Raw genomic sequence first — 17,817 nt, 5'->3', positions numbered from 1 at the left:
AATTTGAAATTAAAACTCCGTTGTCAAATGTCAGTGACAAAAATAACAGAAATAAAACAACTTTCTGTTAGTATGTAGTATTTGTAATGTCTAATACAAGGATGCATAACGCCATGTTCCCAATTTGTAAGGCATATTTAAAAACAATTTCATTGTATTTACTGTCAAAGTCGATATATCAATATATCATCGATATTTGTCTCTCAACATATTGATATTAAATTTTTATCAATGACAGCCCTAATTTTGACTGCATCATTTTGACATAATTATACAGGACAAACGACTTATAGTAACTCAGAATACTTGAAAATATGTAGCAGGCTGAAAACTAAAGATTACTTTACCTACAATGTAGAATATTATAATCCTTTCATCACAGTATATTTGTTCTTAGACTTGTTGTTTGTTAAGTTTTGACCTGTCTGTTTGCAGTGCCATTGATTTCAGTGTTAAAATCATAAATAAAGCAGCTATAGGGATAGCTTAGGTTTTCTAGGTGGCTTTATACTTGCAGCACATTTACAAAAAATTTTGACTTTTTTGTTAACAATATATGACAGTTTAAATTGTATGACAAGAAAGGTTTTAACTTACATGTAAGTTTATAGTATGAGATAAATTAAAGGCCAACAATCGTAGTCCATTCTCATTGTTAGATTGACAATTTGAAGAATAGGGAGAACTTTTGTACTCACCCAGGTGTTGATATCCGCTTCACACTTCGGTTAAGTTGTTGCATGCCAGTTGGTTCCTCCAAAACTGCTGAAGGGAATTGGTTGAGACTTCACACAATTATTTGAGTGCTAAATAGTAGACCATTGTAAAGGCCTGTAACTGTAACATGGGGGGACGACCGTGACAGAGTGGTTAAGGTTGTTGCCCCTCACCGCTGTGAGTTCGAATCCCAACAGGGACTTTGGATTCTTTCATGTGAGGAAGCTATCCAGCTAGCTTACGGAACGTCCGTGGTTCTACTCAGGTGCCTGTTCGCATCTGAAAAAATGCATGGAGGGGCACCTGAGGTCTTCCTCCACCAGTAAAGCTGGAACGTCGCCTAAAGAAGTATATTGTGTCGGTGTGACGTAAAACCCAATTAAAAAATAAAAAAGTAACATGGACTTTGACAGAATTGTGGCCCTTTTTGAACATAGAAAATTGTATTATCAAGGCTCTTGTTTTACTATTAAGCTATGAGAATAGTCTATGAATGAAACTTTTCTCTCTTTTAATTTCATTTCGAATTTCACAGATGTGTTGGGGGTCATGATGTTATTAGTTTATCAGCCCTTTGTATAATTTGTATAATGCTTGATTTTTTTCACTTTTCAGTTTTTAGATTATCTATATTCCAAGCACAACACTATATGGAACTCTAGATTTGACAAATTGAACCAAGATATGAATCACCCACTGTCCCATTACTGGATTGCCTCATCTCACAATACGTAAGATATCCTAAAATATCTGCTTATCTGTAGACTATAAACTTGTCTTTTTGCTTATTTTATCACATATTAAATGATATTTTAGGAGTCAGATACACTTACAAATAAGAATTCATGAAAAGTTCTTATTTTTGTGTCAAATATAAAAACTGTTTGACAGCTGGGGCATCCAAGGCAGACAAATTTACAGTTTCCATGCCTACCATTACTTGGGTGGGCATATAGATTTGCCTTGTCCCTCCAGCTATCACACTGTCTGTCCATAGAATGACAAAATAGTATGACGGTTGTTCGGGAAGTTCTGGGAATTTTGTCATATCTCCTATATATTTTTGTTTCTAAGACGTAATATTTTGCACATACTAAGATTAGCATATCACAGAACTATTCCTAAAAATTGAATAGAATCAGACAACAATAGCCGGAAATAGCAGTAACCATAGCAACACTATAACGCCGCACCGGATCAGTCCGACTCTAAAGAAAGGTATAACGCACTACACTAATAATATTTCGTAATTTTGATAACGTAAAAAATGCGCGAAAACACTGGTCAGCAGCGGAACGTCATGACGTCATTTCCTGAAAATATCATAAAGTTATTTAAATTCTCAACGGATCAACATTGTTTTAAAGTTGTTGCCCAGAGCCACTGAGTAAACAACATGACGTTGATAAGTGACGTTGAATTTTGAAGTACGTGAAATTTTGTGTTGCGCTGGAAAAGTCTTCACAGAAACAATGAAAATGATCAATTCTACAGGAAAATACAAGAAAGGCAGTCCGGCTACAGTGTATAGATGGCATGCTCATTTTAAAGAAGGAAGAAACCCTCCATACAGCCCGGACCTCGCTCCGATGGACTTCCGTGTGTTCCCGGAGCTCAAATCACAGCAGCCTGGAAAACACTTTAACTCAGCTGACGATCTTGTTAAGCATACGCAAGCTATAGTCTCGTCCTTTACCGATAGCTGGTACGTGGAAACATACAATAAGTGGATCAGCCGACACAGGAAATGCATCGAAATTGCAGGTGACTACATTGAAAAGGTGCGACGATCGATGGACTTTAACGTCGCATAACGTTTCAAATGACGTCGGCGTGCTCTGAGTGTTTGTTATATGGTTATTTACTATTTTTTGTGTCGCCTCTACGGAGTAGTGGCAACATATAGGGATCACTTCTCCGTCTTCTGTCTGTCTGTCTGTCCGTCTGTCCGTCACAAAACTTATCCGGACTACTCCTCATAAACTACTGGTGCAATTTCATCCAAACTTTACAGGAATGATCAGTACCAAGTCTAGTTGTGCATATTGTCAGCATTTTCCGGTTCAATGATTTTTGTCAGAGTTATGGCCCTTTAATAATTTTTATGCCCCCCTTCGAAGAAGAGGGGGTATATTGTTTTGCTAATGTCGGTCTGTCTGTCGGTCCGTCCGTCGGTCTGTCGGTCTGTCCGTCGGTAGACCACATGGTTTCCGCTGATTATCTTGAAAAGTATTTATCACAAAGTCTTCATATTTTACATAGTGATTGGTCATAACTAGTAGATGACCCCTATTGATTTTGGGGTCACTAGGTCAAAGGTCAAGGTCACAGGGACCTTAAATGTCAAAATGGTTTCCGCTGATTATCTTAAAAAGTATGTATCACAAAGTCTTCATATTTCACACAGTGATTGGTCATAACTAGTAGATGACCCCTATTGATTTTGGGGTCACTAGGTCAAAGGTCAAGGTCACAGAGACCTTAAATGTCAAAATGGTTTCCGCTGATTATCTTAAAAAGTATGTATCACAAAGTCTTTATATTTCACACAGTGATTGGTCATCACTAGTAGATGACCCCTATTGATTTTCGGGTCACTAGATCAAAGGTCAAGATCACAGGGACCTTAAATGTCAAAATGGTTTCCACTGATTATCTTGAAAAGTATGTATCACAAAAGTCTTCATATTTCACACAGTGATTGGTCATAACTAGTAGATGACCCCTATTGATTTTGGGGTCACTAGGTCAAAGGTCAAGGTCACAGGGGCTTTAAATATCAAAATGGTTTCCGCTGATTATCTTGAAAAGTATTCATCACAAAGTCTTCATATTTCACATATTGATTAATCATAATTAGTAGATGACCCCTATTGATTTTGGGGTCACTAGGTCAAAGGTCAAGGTCACAGGGGCTTTAAATGTCAAAATGGTTTCCGCTGATTATCTTGAAAAGTATTCATCACAAAGTCTTCATATTTCACATAGTGATTAGTCATAACTAGTAGATGACCCCTATTGATTTTGGGGTCACTAGGTCAAGGTCAAAGGGACCTTAAAATGTGAAAATAATTTCTGCTGATTATCTTAAAAAGAATTCATCACAAAGTCTTCATATTTCACATAGTGATTGGTCATAACTAGTAGATGACTCCTATTGATTTTGGGGTCACTAGGTCAAAGGTCAAGGTCACAGGGGCCTTAAATGTGAAAATGGTTTCCGCTGATTATCTTGAAAAGTATGTATCACAAAGTTTTCATATTTCACATAGTGATTGGTCATCACTAGTAGATGACCCCTATTTATTTTGGGGTCACTAGGTCAAAGGTGAAGGTCACAGAGACCTTAAAATGTGAAAATGGTTTCCGCTGATTATCTTGAAAAGTATTCATCACAAAGTCTTCATATTTCACATAGTGATTGGTCATCACTAGTAGATGACCCCTATTGATTTTGGGGTCACTAGGTCAAAGGTCAAGGTCACAGGGGCCTTAAATGTCAAAAGGGTTTCCGCTGATAATCTTGAAAAGTATTCATCACAAAGTCTTCATATTTCACCTAGATATTGGTCATAAGTATTAGATGACCTCTATTGATTTAGGGGTCATTAGGTCAAAGGTCAATGTCACATGGGCCTTAAATGTCAAAATGGTTTGATTTTTCCATAATTGAACACTTCCATGTACCCATTTTTGGCAAGTTTTTGTAAAAAAATTACCAATTATGTGAGTCAATGGCTAGAAAGGGGGGTATATGTGTCGTTCGACATTCTTGTTATTTTTAAAGTTTGTCCATACTACTTCTCTTATACCACTAATGCAATTTCATTGAAACTTTACAGGATTGATCTGTAGCTCAAGTCCTTGCGCATATTGCACGGGTTTTCTGATTGAATGATTTTTGGCCAAGTTATGGCCCTTTGATATAAAAGGTGTTTTTTTCTGTGTGTTGCCAGATACACAAAAGCTTGTCCGGACTACTGCTCATAAACTACTGGATCAATTTCATCCAAACTTTACAGGAATGATCAGTACCAAGTCTAGTTGTGGATATTGTCAGAATTTTCCGGTTCAATGATTTTTGTCAGAGTTATTGCCCTTTAATAATTTTTATTTTTAAAGTTTGTCCGGACTACTTCTCTTATACCACTAATGCAATTTCAATGAAACTTTACAGGATTGATCTGTAGCTCAAGTCCTTGCGCATATTGCACGGGTTTTCCGGTTGAATGATTTTTGGCCAAGTAATGGCCCTTTGATAAAAAGGTGTTTTTTTCTGTGTGTTGCCAGATACACAAAAGCTTGTCCCCACTACTCCTCATAAACTACTGGTGCAATTTCATCCAAACTTTACAGGAATGATCAGTACCAAGTCTAGTTGTGCACTGTCCATCTGTCTGTCTGTCCGTCTGTCACAAAACTTGTCCCAACATGAAATTGGCCATTATGAGGCGACACATGTGATCACTGATCGCTCTTGTATTATGTTTTAGTTTCTGTGTGTATGATGATTATATTTTCAGATACTGTACAGTATATATTGAAATAAATGCGTGTATATTTATATTTACGCTAACCCGACTACAACATGTGCTATAAAACAATTCTCAGAACTTCCCGAACAACCCTCGTAGTGTGTTGGCTTATGTCTGAAATATTTAAGCACCACTTAAGGAGCACCACTTTGGTCTTCCTCTACAGCGTTAAATCTAGAAAGGCGTTTACTGTTAGAACTTGATCCAAGAAAAACAGTTGAAAGCTTTACTATGTGTATGTTTGAGAATTTACAAAACTTCTTCCCTAGTGGGTAGATCTGACTGTTTGATATAATTGTGTTCTGCATGTTATACAAATGAGTGGATTACATACATGTATAGCTCTATCAGTATACTACCCATTGTGACTAAAATAGCTTTGCTGAATTTTCTGTTGGCAGAAGATTTCTTAAATTTACTACAAAAAATTTAATTGTTGCAATTTGTTCACAAAATATATTTCTTGATTCAAATATCATTACTTCACTAAAATCATTACATTTACACAGCAGTGTTGACTCTAACTTTGAATATTGTTTATGTAGCTGTTGAATATCCGATGCAATCTTTTTGTCTGTTTCCGGTACCCCATTAAACACAGTAATAATGATATTGTCTTCCAGTTGATATGGATAATGATGTGATAAATTCAAATTGTTTTATGTTGATATGAAATACATTGTAGTGATAAAATGTCTGCATTTTCACTTAACCTTTTGCAAACATGTAAATATTGCAATTATCTCACCTCTGTGACATAGATATTATATCCACTCAAAACAAACAAAATTTAATTTAATATCTTTTTATATGGCCTGATTAGTGTTAATGATACAACCATGATATGATGTTATTTTTTTTGTACATACAGGTATTTAACAGGCGACCAGTTTTACAGTGAATCATCAGTGGAGGCCTATGCCAGATGTTTGAAGATGGGCTGCAAATGTTTAGAATGTATGTAAGAATTTTAGTAGATCAAAAACAAAATACATAATGTTGAAGTTTAATGACCAAACTCTAATCATTAAATTGATTCTGTACTTCTTTTTGAAGAGCAAACCAGATTGTTAAGTACTATTAATGAAAACAGTCACCTCTGTCTTGATTTATGACTGTCTTAATTTGCAACTTATTAGATTTACCTCCCTTGATCATCTGATATAATTTGTATACTCCCTTGTTATGAAACCATTTTTGCATATATTAAAGAAAGGCATTAGTTCTATATTAAAGATGCATACTAGATATAAGAAATGATACATACAGAGATGCTTCCTTTTACCTTATCAATCATTTTGCTTTGGGTTCCAATACTGCCACATACTTCCTTTAGATATATGTAGGTTCATATAGCTTACAGAGGTTAAGTGGCTCTTTTACTCAGGTGTCACCCTTGTACCTTAATGCATTGAGTGGCACCTGAGATTTTCTATGCTCAGTAAAGCCGGAAAGATGCTATATGACCTTTCATGTTGTCAATATAACTTAATTAAAGTTCAACAAAATAAAAGCCTAACCTTTCTTTTACAAGGAAGAAAATTGAACTAGGAAACTGTTTCATATTTAAATATAAAATTTTTACTTCTGCTTTATATCTGAAGTTTACTAAGAGAAAGAATAGTAAAATCTTGTGAGACACAATTTTTAAAAAAAAAATTTAATGATTTATTTTAAAATATGCAATATTGTAAAAGTATATCTGTTTTTCATGTAATCATATTTTTGTACATACATATATGCTTTGTTATTTTTATTTAAACATTGATTTATGTTTTATCACATACCCGTGCCTCTTTCCTGACTTAAAATTGAAATTAAATTAACTAGATTAATTAAAATGTTATATGTGCTTTAATTTGTGCAAAAACAGAGTAAAAACACATGGAATGTTAACTTGTCAATCATAAAATTATTCTTTTAAACTGCATTGTGGGTATGTGATATGTACAATTTATATTCTTTTGGCTTCCTAACTAAATTCATTGAACTTTTTGAATAAAATGATATTGTGCTTGCCAAAATTTGGCATGATATAATTTTATTCAACTTGTTTAATAAATTCAGTATTGACCCTGCATTTGTTCAGTACATTGTATTATTTATTTCATAAATAGTAAAGAATAAAAAGGAATTATTTAAAAAATCACTCTTGTAAACAAATATATTTGCTTGTACATCATCAATTAAATTGATAAGTAAGTTTTTTTTCCCTGTATATAATTCTGTAACATGCTTTATTATTTAAATACATTAATTTGTCTGATTAAAAAAAAAGTGTTGTTTTTTTTAAATATTAATGTTTTATTCAATGTAGACAATTATATTTTGTTGCATGGTACACACACTGTATTTTGCCATGTTGCATATTGTATGGTACATTCTATAGTAATATAATATTGTGAAAACATGTATTGATTTCAGTATTGTTTCATTTTCAAATGCAGTCAAATGATGGAAGAAAAAATGTAATGAGGAAAATGGTCCAAATATTATGTCTTGTTAACCTTAACTGATATAAAACTGTTGAAGATGTAAGCCTTATTTAGTTTAACTTTATAGGAGCCCTGACCATGGCCAGTAGATGACCCCTTTTTTTATGCTCCCCGAAAAATTTCGGGGGAGCATATTGTCGGCGCCTTGTCCGTCTGTCCGCACTACCGAATAGGGATAGGGGGCCATCTAACTGTAAACAGAATAAAGGAGAACAATAGAATTCATTCCGTAACAATAGAGTAAGGGGCCATTGGCCCTCTATTAAACAATAGAAAATAACAAAAGAAATGGCCCCTTATTCCATTTCGGCCGGACGTCCGTCTGTCCGTCCGTTGTCTTGTCCGGAGCATAACTTGAAAACCCTTGGAGATAATTTGTTGAAACTTCATACAGTGGTAGAGGACATTGAGGGGGAGTGCAGTGTCAAAGAACCATAACTCTATTTTGCCCGGTTTTGAAGAGATATCAAGATGAAACATTGTAGGTAGATAGATCTCATTGAGTAGAGGTGCAGTGTAAAAGAACCATAACTCTGTTAAGCCTCATTTTTGAATTATCTCCCTTTTTAGAAAAATCTTGTCCAGGACATAGCTGTAAAACTATAAGAGATATCAACATGAAACTTTGTAGGTAGATATATCTCAATGGGTAGATGTGCAGTGCACAAGAATCATAACTCTGCCTTGCCTAATTCTGGAGTTATTGCCCTTTGTTTATTTTTACTTTTTGAAATTGTCCGGGACATAACTCGGAAATCATAAGAGATATCATCAAGAAACTTTGTAGGTTGATAGATCACATTGATTATAAGTGCAGTGCAAAGAACAGTAACTCTGCCTTGCCTAATTTTGGAATTATTGCACTTTGAACTTTTTCCAGGGACATAACTCTGAAACAACAAGAGGTGTACTTTCCTGTGTCCAAAACCTATTCGGGGAGCATCACCCGGCTCAAACAGGGCTCTTGTATTTCGAGGTTGTGAGGTCAAAGGTATAGGTCACAGCGACACTGAGTAAAATCCTTGTCTGATAAATAATTTGAGAAGGAATAATCTTAAAGTTTATTAGATGTGGATTACTTATTACTGCAACACTTGACCTTTATGAATTATGCATAATTCTGTAAGTAAGCTACTGTGATAGGCAAATTAAGTGGGTCATAAATGTTCTATGGACACAAGTCATGTCTAGTTCAGATTCAAGCCTGAAACCTAAAAAAGCTGAAAAAGAAGCATTGAACATAGTGCATTGAAAGTGCAATAAGTTTGACTGTATTAAAATTTATGTTACCATTTGTCATTTGGTTAATTTTTATTTAATTATCTAGACTATAGCTTAGATAATGTGACATAGTAATGACTTTTATGTAAGATTTAGGATAGAACAGAGTAAGATTTAAGATAGAATTTCTGCTCAAATTTGAAACATGAAAATAAGCACAAGCTTTTAAATGATTCAATTTAGCATTTTAATGCCTGGAGTCAGATTTTTTCATTTGCACATTAATGTTGTCAAAACATGTATTTCTTCATAATCCAAAAGTTTAATTTGAAAAACCGTATGGTATAAACTTTGTGTTACAAGTCAACAAGTCATGTTTATGTCACATTTAATGCATATGATTTTCAGCTCCATTAAAGTCACTTTCCATTCAGTGAGGTGTTGTGGTCACTCAATGTGTAATCTTGCAATTCACAATCATCTTTATGCAATATGTCAACCACTTCCCAGAGTTTATTTCAACCTATATTTACTGAAATATTTCATAGTATAAACAGGGATTATTATGATCTGGAAGATTTATGTGATACAATTATAGTATGCTTTTTTATACGCCCTTATGAAAAACGGGACGTATTATGGGAACGCCCCTGGCGGGCGGGCGGGCGGCGTCCAATTTTGTCCGGAGCATATCTCCTACATGTATGGAGGGATTTTAATGAAACTTCATAGAAATGTTCACCACTATGAGGAGCAGTGTCGCGCACATGAACCAGGTCTCTAGGTCAAAGGTCAAGGTCACACTTAGAGCTCATTGAAATATGCTTGTCCGGAGCAAAACTTCCACATATATAGAGGGATTTCAATATTACTTGGCACAAATGTTCACCATTGTGAGGCGGAGTGTCGCGTGCAAGATTCAGGTCCTTGCGGCCAAGGTCAAGGTCACACATAGAGGTCAAAGTTCAGATAAAAATATGAAGATGTGTATATGGACCATTTAGTCATCATTTATTGAGGGATTGTAACACAAATGGTCATTATCAAGACTATGGCTGTGATACATATAATTTAGGTCAATATATACAAGGTCAAGGTCACTAAAGATGATGAAATATCCAGATTTTGTAAATAGAATTTAATCAAAGGGGGACAACAAAGTTATTACTTTGTTCATAAATGACTTACACAATTACTCCCCTTGATCTACTTTCACTTTCAATTCTAAAAATAGAATTTAATCAAAGGGCATGAAGTAATCCTCTTTCTTGTACTTGAGTATGTTCTAAAGAATGTAACATTTATTTACACATGTTTCATTCATTGGTCAAGATTCTTAACTGTGATAACTATGGTGTTCTGTAGACTTGGTATTTGTTCATAAAGATCATACAGTAATTACCTTATCAAATGTAAATACTTTCTCATAGAAATTTAATTATATTTTAATTTTCAAGTAAATATCAGTTCAGCTCATTCAAAGATTAAGAATTGTAATGAAATGTATTTCCCTAGAATAAAATCTTAAATCAGAATTTTTTAGTTATTAAATTACAATTACATGTACTTTTTATACGCCCGTTTAAAAAAAGATAAAAATATGAAGATGTGTATAGGGACGATTTAATCATCATTTATTGAGGGATTGTAACACAAATGGTCATTATAATGACTACGGCTGTGACACATGTACTTTAGGTCAATATATGCAAGGTCAAGGTCACTAAAGATGGTGAAATATCCAGATTTTGTCTGGAGCATATCTCCTACATGTATGGAAGAATTTTTATAATACTTTATGGAAATGTTCACCACCATGATATGTATTGCTCCATGCATGATCCAGGTCTCCAGGTCAAAGGTCAAGGTCACACTTAGAGCTCATTGAAAAACGCTTGTCCGGAGCAAAACTTCTACATTCATAGGGGTTTTCAATATAACTTGGCACAAATGTTCACCATTGTGAGGCTGAGTGTCGCATGCAAAATTCAGATCCCTGCGACCAAAGTCAAGGTTACACATAGAGGTCAAAGTTCAGATAAAAATTTGAAGATGGTTATAGGGACCATTTAGTCATCATTTATTGATGGATTGTAGCACAAATGGTAACTATCATGACTACAGGTGTGACACATTTAATTTAGGTTAATATTTGCAAGGTCAAGGTCACTGGAGATGATTAAATATCCAGATGTTGTCCGGAGCATATTTTTTACATGCATGGAGGAATTTTAATGTTACTTTTATAGAATTGTTCACCACCATGAGACGTAGTGCCCTGCACATAAACCAAGTCTCTAGGTCAAAGGTGAAGGTCACAGTTAGAGCTCATAGAAAAACACTTGTCTGGAGCAAAACTTCTACATGCATAGAGGGATTTCAATATAATTTGGCACAAATGTTCATCATTGTGAGGCTGAGTGCCGTGCATAAAATTCAGGTCCCTGCGACCAAGGTCAAGGTCACACATCCTGTGCATATCTTCCCCACTGATTTGTTTTAAGGTTCATTTAACAACACAGTGCCAAGAATAAAAACTTGCTTGCTAGATAACACTTATCCATAATGCCCCCATCTCTATCTAAAGCTTTCGTAAACGGGCGTATTTTGTGACTATGGCACCCTTGTTTGTAAGAATAATCAACACAATCTTTGTCAGCAAAACAGGCTCAATCAAACCGAGCCTGCAACATTTTCAATATTGTCGTGTTGGGCTTTCTTAGGGATTCCGTATTTATCTATATTATTTGATGTAAACAGATGATGGAAAGAAAAGAAGAGGGAATTAGAGTTTTATAGGACTCCTTTTACAGCAATAAATGTACAGCAATAAACTGTGTATTCATTAGCAGTTGAATGATAGACCCTCTAGTAATGCTGGAAATCTGCCATATAACATTACCCTTAAGAAGAATTAGTATGACTGATAATATTGATTTGAATTCACATGTAAAGATATTGCTGGTAAAATGCTTGACAGCCTGCCCAGGAACGATGCAGTGGCTGGACTGTACTCTTGTCAGTTCTAAGTGGCTTACTGCCGTGATCTGGATGGTAAACTACCAACACCACCACCAACCAAGGTTGATGGTTGTAATCTGGTGCCTGGTTGTGATATAGATACTGTATATAGGGCAACTTATGTCTTACACATTCAATATAGCTCAAAAGTCACCAGATGAGCTTTACAATGTTGATGACTGTAACGTTAAGAACTAACATTATAATTATTGAACATTTAGGTGAATGATAACTTTAAAAGATTAGTTACTGTATGCATACACAATAGCTTGAGTCTTATTAATTTGAGCATCTGCATTATTTTAAACACATGTATGTATGTATTTTTTAATTTGTATTACGTAGTGGACTGCTGGGATGGCCCTGACGGATACCCAAAGATCTACCACGGTCACACGTTAACATCACATATACGCTTTCTAGATGTCCTTAAATCTATCAAAGAGCATGCATGGTCTGTGTCAGAGTAAGTGAATCACAAATATCACAAATATAACCATTCTAACACACCTGCTGTAGATTTTGTAGAGACTGAACATTCAGTAACAGTATTGTTTGGTTTGAAACTATGTGTCTGAAGTGTGGGGATTCAATATTCTGTTGAGTGTATGAAGGAAATTTTAAAAAAAAGTTACCGAACTTTTTTTTGTAGGTGTTTTTAGGAATTATTTTTCAATGTGCAAAGTATTATCGCAAATGTTATTGAACAGGTAAGGAGTTCCTGAATAGCATTATTTTAGATATCGGACTAAAGATTTTGGTATTTGATGTTTGAGAAAAACAAACTTTCCATTGTGAGTGGCAAAAGGCAAGCTGGTAGAATTACTGTTCATGTTAGATGGTACACTGTTGTTTTTTTTGTCCTGTATTACAGTATATTATGTTTCTTTTGCATCATTCTTCAATATTGTGTTCTGTAGCATGATGGTCACTATACCCTATATATGTGTATTTTGTTTTTGGTGTAAGGTTATTTTTATTTTCCATTGAAGTTTAGTAATACTTGGTTCATTTGTGTGTCACTTGTATGTGGGAAAGTTTGTCATATATTGTTGGTCTTGCAGTATATGTAACATATGCATATGATGTATGAAAGCATTATACTGTATCTTGGTAAGCTTGAACATTGAGTTTTTGTTCGGTGAGTATAGTCATTATGTAGTACGCTTCTTGGTTATTAGTATCTGGTTATTTTTGCTTTTTTGGTTATATTTTGTGAAAAAATGAAATGGTTGATTTAAGTTATTCTCTGTAATTGTTGTAAACCTGTAGCTCCTCGTAAGATATTGTTGATACCCCCAAATGACCATGACATTAAGGTTGACCTCAATCTTAATATTGACCTTGACCTAATTTACAGTTGATTGCTGGGATGGTCCAGATAATCTCCCCTTGGTGTTTCATGGCCATACATTGACATCCAAAATACGCTTCACAGACGTTATACAAGTGATAAAGGAATATGCCTGGGTGTGTTCTGAGTAAGTGAATGGTGTTGTCATTTTATGCTGTACAGTAGATAGCCCAAAATTATTTTGTTGAGGCAGAGATGTAACATAAATGTTGTAGGTCATGTCTTCCATAGAGATCTATCAAACTGTGTATATATACTGTATAATGGGATATTTTTTATTGTCAAAAAGTTTGTGAAATCACAATTTATAAGTGAATTTTATTTGTGGTGCCAGTTGTGTTACAAATATTGAAGGTATAGATCTGTTGAAAATTTTGATATAACATCATTCTTTTACAAATATTGAATGTCTGTTACAAATGTTGAATGTCTGTTACAAATGTTGAATGCCTGTTGCAAATGTTGGATTTCTGTTACAAATATTGGATTTCTGTTACAAATATTGAATGTCTGTTACAAATATTGAATGTCTGTTATAAATGTTGAATGTCTGTTGCAAATATTGGATTTCTGTTACAAATATTGAATGTCTGTTACAAATATTGAATGTCTGTTACAAATATTGAATGTCTGTTACAAATATTGAATGTCTGTTACAAATGTTGAATGTCTGTTACAAATATTGAATGTCTGTTACAAATGTTGAATGTCTGTTACAAATATTGAATGTCTGTTACAAATGTTGGATTTCTGTTACCATTATTGGATTTCTGTTACAAATATTGAATGTATGTTACAAATGTTGAATGTCTGTTACAAATATTGAATGTCTGTTGCAAATGTTGGATTTCTGTTACAAATATTGGATTTCTGTTACAAATATTGAATGTCTGTTACAAATATTGAATGTCTGTTACAAATGTTGAATGTCTGTTGCAACTATTGGATTTCTGTTACAAATATTGAATGTCTGTTACAAATATTGAATGTCTGTTACAAATATTGAATGTCTGTTACAAATGTTGAATGTCTGTTGCAAATATTGAATGTCTGTTACAAATGTTGAATGTCTGTTACAAATATTGAATGTCTGTTGCAAATGTTGGATTTCTGTTACCATTATTGGATTTCTGTTACAAATATTGAATGTCTGTTACAAATGTTGAATGTCTGTTGCAAATATTGGATTTCTGTTACAAATATTGGATGTCTGATACAAATATTGGATGTATGTTATATATATATTGGATGTCTGTTATGAATATTAGATGTATGTTAGAAATATTGGATGTCTGTTACAAATATTGGATCTCTTACAAGTATTGAATGTCTGTTACAAATATTGGATATCTGTTGCAAAGCAAGGGCAATAGGAATTTGTTTTATTAAATGTTTGTACTATATACATAGTCTACCGTTATTTGTGCTGATAATAGATGTCTTTAAAAAAATAGTAATGCTATGGTTGGACGTTCTTTACAAACGGTGGTGTTTTCAATGAATGTATGCTAGAAAATCTGTTACAAATATTGATGTGACTTCAGTGTGTTTAGCTTGTTTGTTGTGAAAATTGGTGTAGAACCTGTAGAAGTATTTGTAGGGAACTTATCACAGGTAGTTTAGTACTTCAAAAGATGTGTTTTAAATTTACTGGTAATTAGGCTCTAATAAATTTGTTGTGTGGCATATTATTTAAAGTTGCTGACTTAAAAATCATTCACTCCTCAGCTTTGGATAGGAGACCTTTGAGGTTGAGCGGCTTCTTTATTGCTAGGAAGAGACTACAAATGTAACTTAAAAGTTTGTGGTTCTACCTTGGTGCCTAAAATGTTGCCTGGAGGAACAACTTAGGTTAAAGCTGTTATAAAGATACTTTATGACTTTAACTGTTTCTGTATTAGATAATCAAAGTTATAAAAGTAATAAAATAATGATGATGAAGTTGTTGTGATGATAATGTATGATGATGATGATGTTGTGTGGTGATAATGATGATTTTAGCAATGTGTGATGATGATCAGTTGTATTGTGATGAGGTTGATGATGATGATGATGATGGTGGTGGCAATGTGTATTTTTGATGATGGTGATAATGTTGTTAAGATGATGATGATACTATATGGTGATGATAATGATGGTGATATTGTTAATGATGATGATGAAGATGTTGTATTTTGATGATGATAATGATGAGTTGTATGATGATGATAGTGGTAATATGATGTCATGTGGTGATGATGATGATGTAGTTTGATGATAATGATGATGAAGATTTGAATCATTTAAAAAAATCTGATTGTGTTTACTTAATAAGAAGTGACATTTTAGGTATAAGAGTTACATTTTAGGTAGTGATAAATGTATTGTGGAATTATTTTGTCTGATAATTAACTGATTTATGATTATTATTTTTATTATTTTAGATATGTTTTGTCAATGCTTTGTGTGATATAAAGCTTGTACATTTCAGCTATCCGCTTATATTATCAATAGAGAATCATTGTAGTCTAGGACAACAGAGAAATATGGCAAGTGCTTTCAAAGACACATTTGGTGGTGAGATTTATTTCTATATTATCTTCTACATGATAATTGTTTTTCAGTAGGAATTTACATTGCAATGTCAGAAAAGATTATCGAGTCTCAAAAATGGAACAATTGAGTATACTCAAGTACAGTACTCTGTAAAAATTGTATCCTTCAATTTTTCTATAATAAATTATTGCCCCCCAAAAAAAATAGTTTTAGATAGATCTCCTCTACAGAAATATCTTAACTTGATGAATTTTATCAAAGCATCGCTGCATGATCGTGGAGTATGATATAAGAAACATTTTAAGAATTATTAATATGCTATTGACAGGGCATGTCATTCATATATTTTAGATATGCTGTTAACAGAGCCTATACAGAAAGATGGTACACAATTGCCTTCTCCAGAACAACTGAAAAGGAAAATAATACTCAAGGTAAGAATCTTTATAAAATACTATATGCATGTTTTGGTAGTTCTATTTGGTTAAGGTTGTTGACTTCAAACCACTTGCCCCTCTCTGCTATAGGTTTGAATTTGGATTCTTTCATATGAAAAAGCTATTCAGTTAGCTTACAAAATGTTGGTGGTTCTTCTCAGGTGCTTGTTTTTGCCTGAAATAATGCATGGAGGGTACCTGAGGTCTTCCTCTACCATTAAATTTGGAATAATGCCGTATGACCAATACTGTGCGACGTAAAACCCAACAAAAAAAAAAATTAAAGAACATTATCATCTAAGTGTTGAACCCAGGCCTTTATTGCAAATATACATGAACTTTGATAATGTGCAAATGTATTGGTTAAGCTTCATTAATAATAACCATCTAAATAAGTTTTAATAACAAGCTTATTGAAACTTTATCATATTAAGGCCATCCTCATTGTAACATACATTTTAATAGAACATGGTAAGCTTCAATAGTACAAAAAGAGTAGGCATACTCGGGAATTAAGAATATTTTGGGTTTTCTCAGCTAATCCGGGGACAAAAACAAACATTTACAGTTACTGCTTTGAAAATAAAGACAACAGGTCAACTAATCTATTTTGACGGGTAGTGCACCAGAAAGCTATAACGGTAAAAATTTGTTTGTACCGAGGGATTAGTTTGGAGAAACCCACTTTTGCCGAACTCTGGATAACATCTATTGAACATGACTAGTTTTTTTAACAATATGTGAATCTTATGGATAATGTGGTCAACATGATAGCATATTCTTCTCTTTTTAAATATATCTACCACCCCATATCACTGGGTATGTTCTCCATCTACAAATACAGTTATTCCTTTTATGACCATAATTATGAAACCTTTTCAATACCTTTATTTGACTTGATGTACATTGTTTACACACATGTTTTTATATTGCAGCATAAAAAGTTACCAGCTGACCCGACCCAGGCAGACCCTAGAGATTACACATTGGATGACAGTAAGTCTATAAATAATACATAGTTTTATGAGTAACAGTAAAAATCTTATCCCGAGGAAAATACGTTAGTAGTTCTACAAGGGGTGATTTTTTTGCTGTTTCTCACAAACCTATGTGTTATTTATTTCATTACCCCCAAACAAATACTTCATTGGGACACTGTTTCTATAAATTTTTATTTTTCAGATTTTTACTGTGAAAAAGTACTGTTGTTAATGTAACACAATTTTTAGTCATACAGGTCTGTTAGAATAAGCTACATGTTGATGCTAACCATGTTGTTGCATCAGTCACTGTTGTACAGCTGGTTATGGTCATTCACTTTAACCCGCTAATCCCTCATAACTTGTCTGTACATTATGCTGTCAGGAACTTTCAAGTTTTTATTTCATTAAACTATGTTGTTGATATAATTGATAAGAAGTAAAGAATCCTCTGAAATAATATATAGATAGGTACTTAAGGTCTTTCTCCATCAATATAGCTTGAAAGTCACTATATGACAT

The 17,817-nt window shown here is 33.8% G+C and overlaps 1 protein-coding gene across 2 annotated transcripts; it reads left to right on the top strand.

Annotated features, from left to right (window-relative positions):
• The first annotated feature begins 1,311 nt into the window (after positions 1 to 1,311).
• On the top strand, positions 1,312 to 17,349 carry LOC132749007 (1-phosphatidylinositol 4,5-bisphosphate phosphodiesterase gamma-1-like). Of its 2 annotated transcripts, none has more exons than XM_060738674.1 (6): positions 1,312 to 1,448; positions 6,124 to 6,209; positions 13,350 to 13,470; positions 15,814 to 15,899; positions 16,230 to 16,312; positions 17,251 to 17,349. In XM_060738674.1, exons 1-6 carry the CDS (start codon positions 1,402 to 1,404, stop codon positions 17,332 to 17,334), a joined length of 507 nt encoding a protein of 168 aa, XP_060594657.1. In that variant the 5' UTR covers positions 1,312 to 1,401; the 3' UTR covers positions 17,335 to 17,349. The 2 variants fall into 2 exon arrangements, with proteins under 2 accessions (XP_060594657.1, XP_060594656.1); XM_060738673.1 differs by lacking the exon at positions 13,350 to 13,470 and adding an exon at positions 12,335 to 12,455.
• Positions 17,350 to 17,817: the final 468 nt, after the last annotated feature.

Source organism: Ruditapes philippinarum, unplaced genomic scaffold, assembly GCF_026571515.1.
Source record: "Ruditapes philippinarum isolate M1 unplaced genomic scaffold, ASM2657151v2 ctg13504_1_1_1_1, whole genome shotgun sequence".
Classification (NCBI taxonomy): Eukaryota; Metazoa; Mollusca; class Bivalvia; order Venerida; family Veneridae; genus Ruditapes; species Ruditapes philippinarum.
The sequence above is the reverse complement of the archived record's forward strand: the minus strand, read 5'-3'. Positions and strand labels throughout refer to the sequence as shown.

Coding starts and splice junctions, on each gene's coding strand:
- LOC132749007 (XM_060738674.1), top strand. CDS start 1,402: ATGAATCACCCACTGTCCCATTACTGGATTGCCTCATCTCACAATAC. Junction 13,471..15,813: donor TATGCCTGGGTGTGTTCTGA/GTAAGTGAATGG, acceptor TGTACATTTCAG/CTATCCGCTTATATTATCAA. Junction 15,900..16,229: donor TTTCAAAGACACATTTGGTG/GTGAGATTTATT, acceptor CATATATTTTAG/ATATGCTGTTAACAGAGCCT.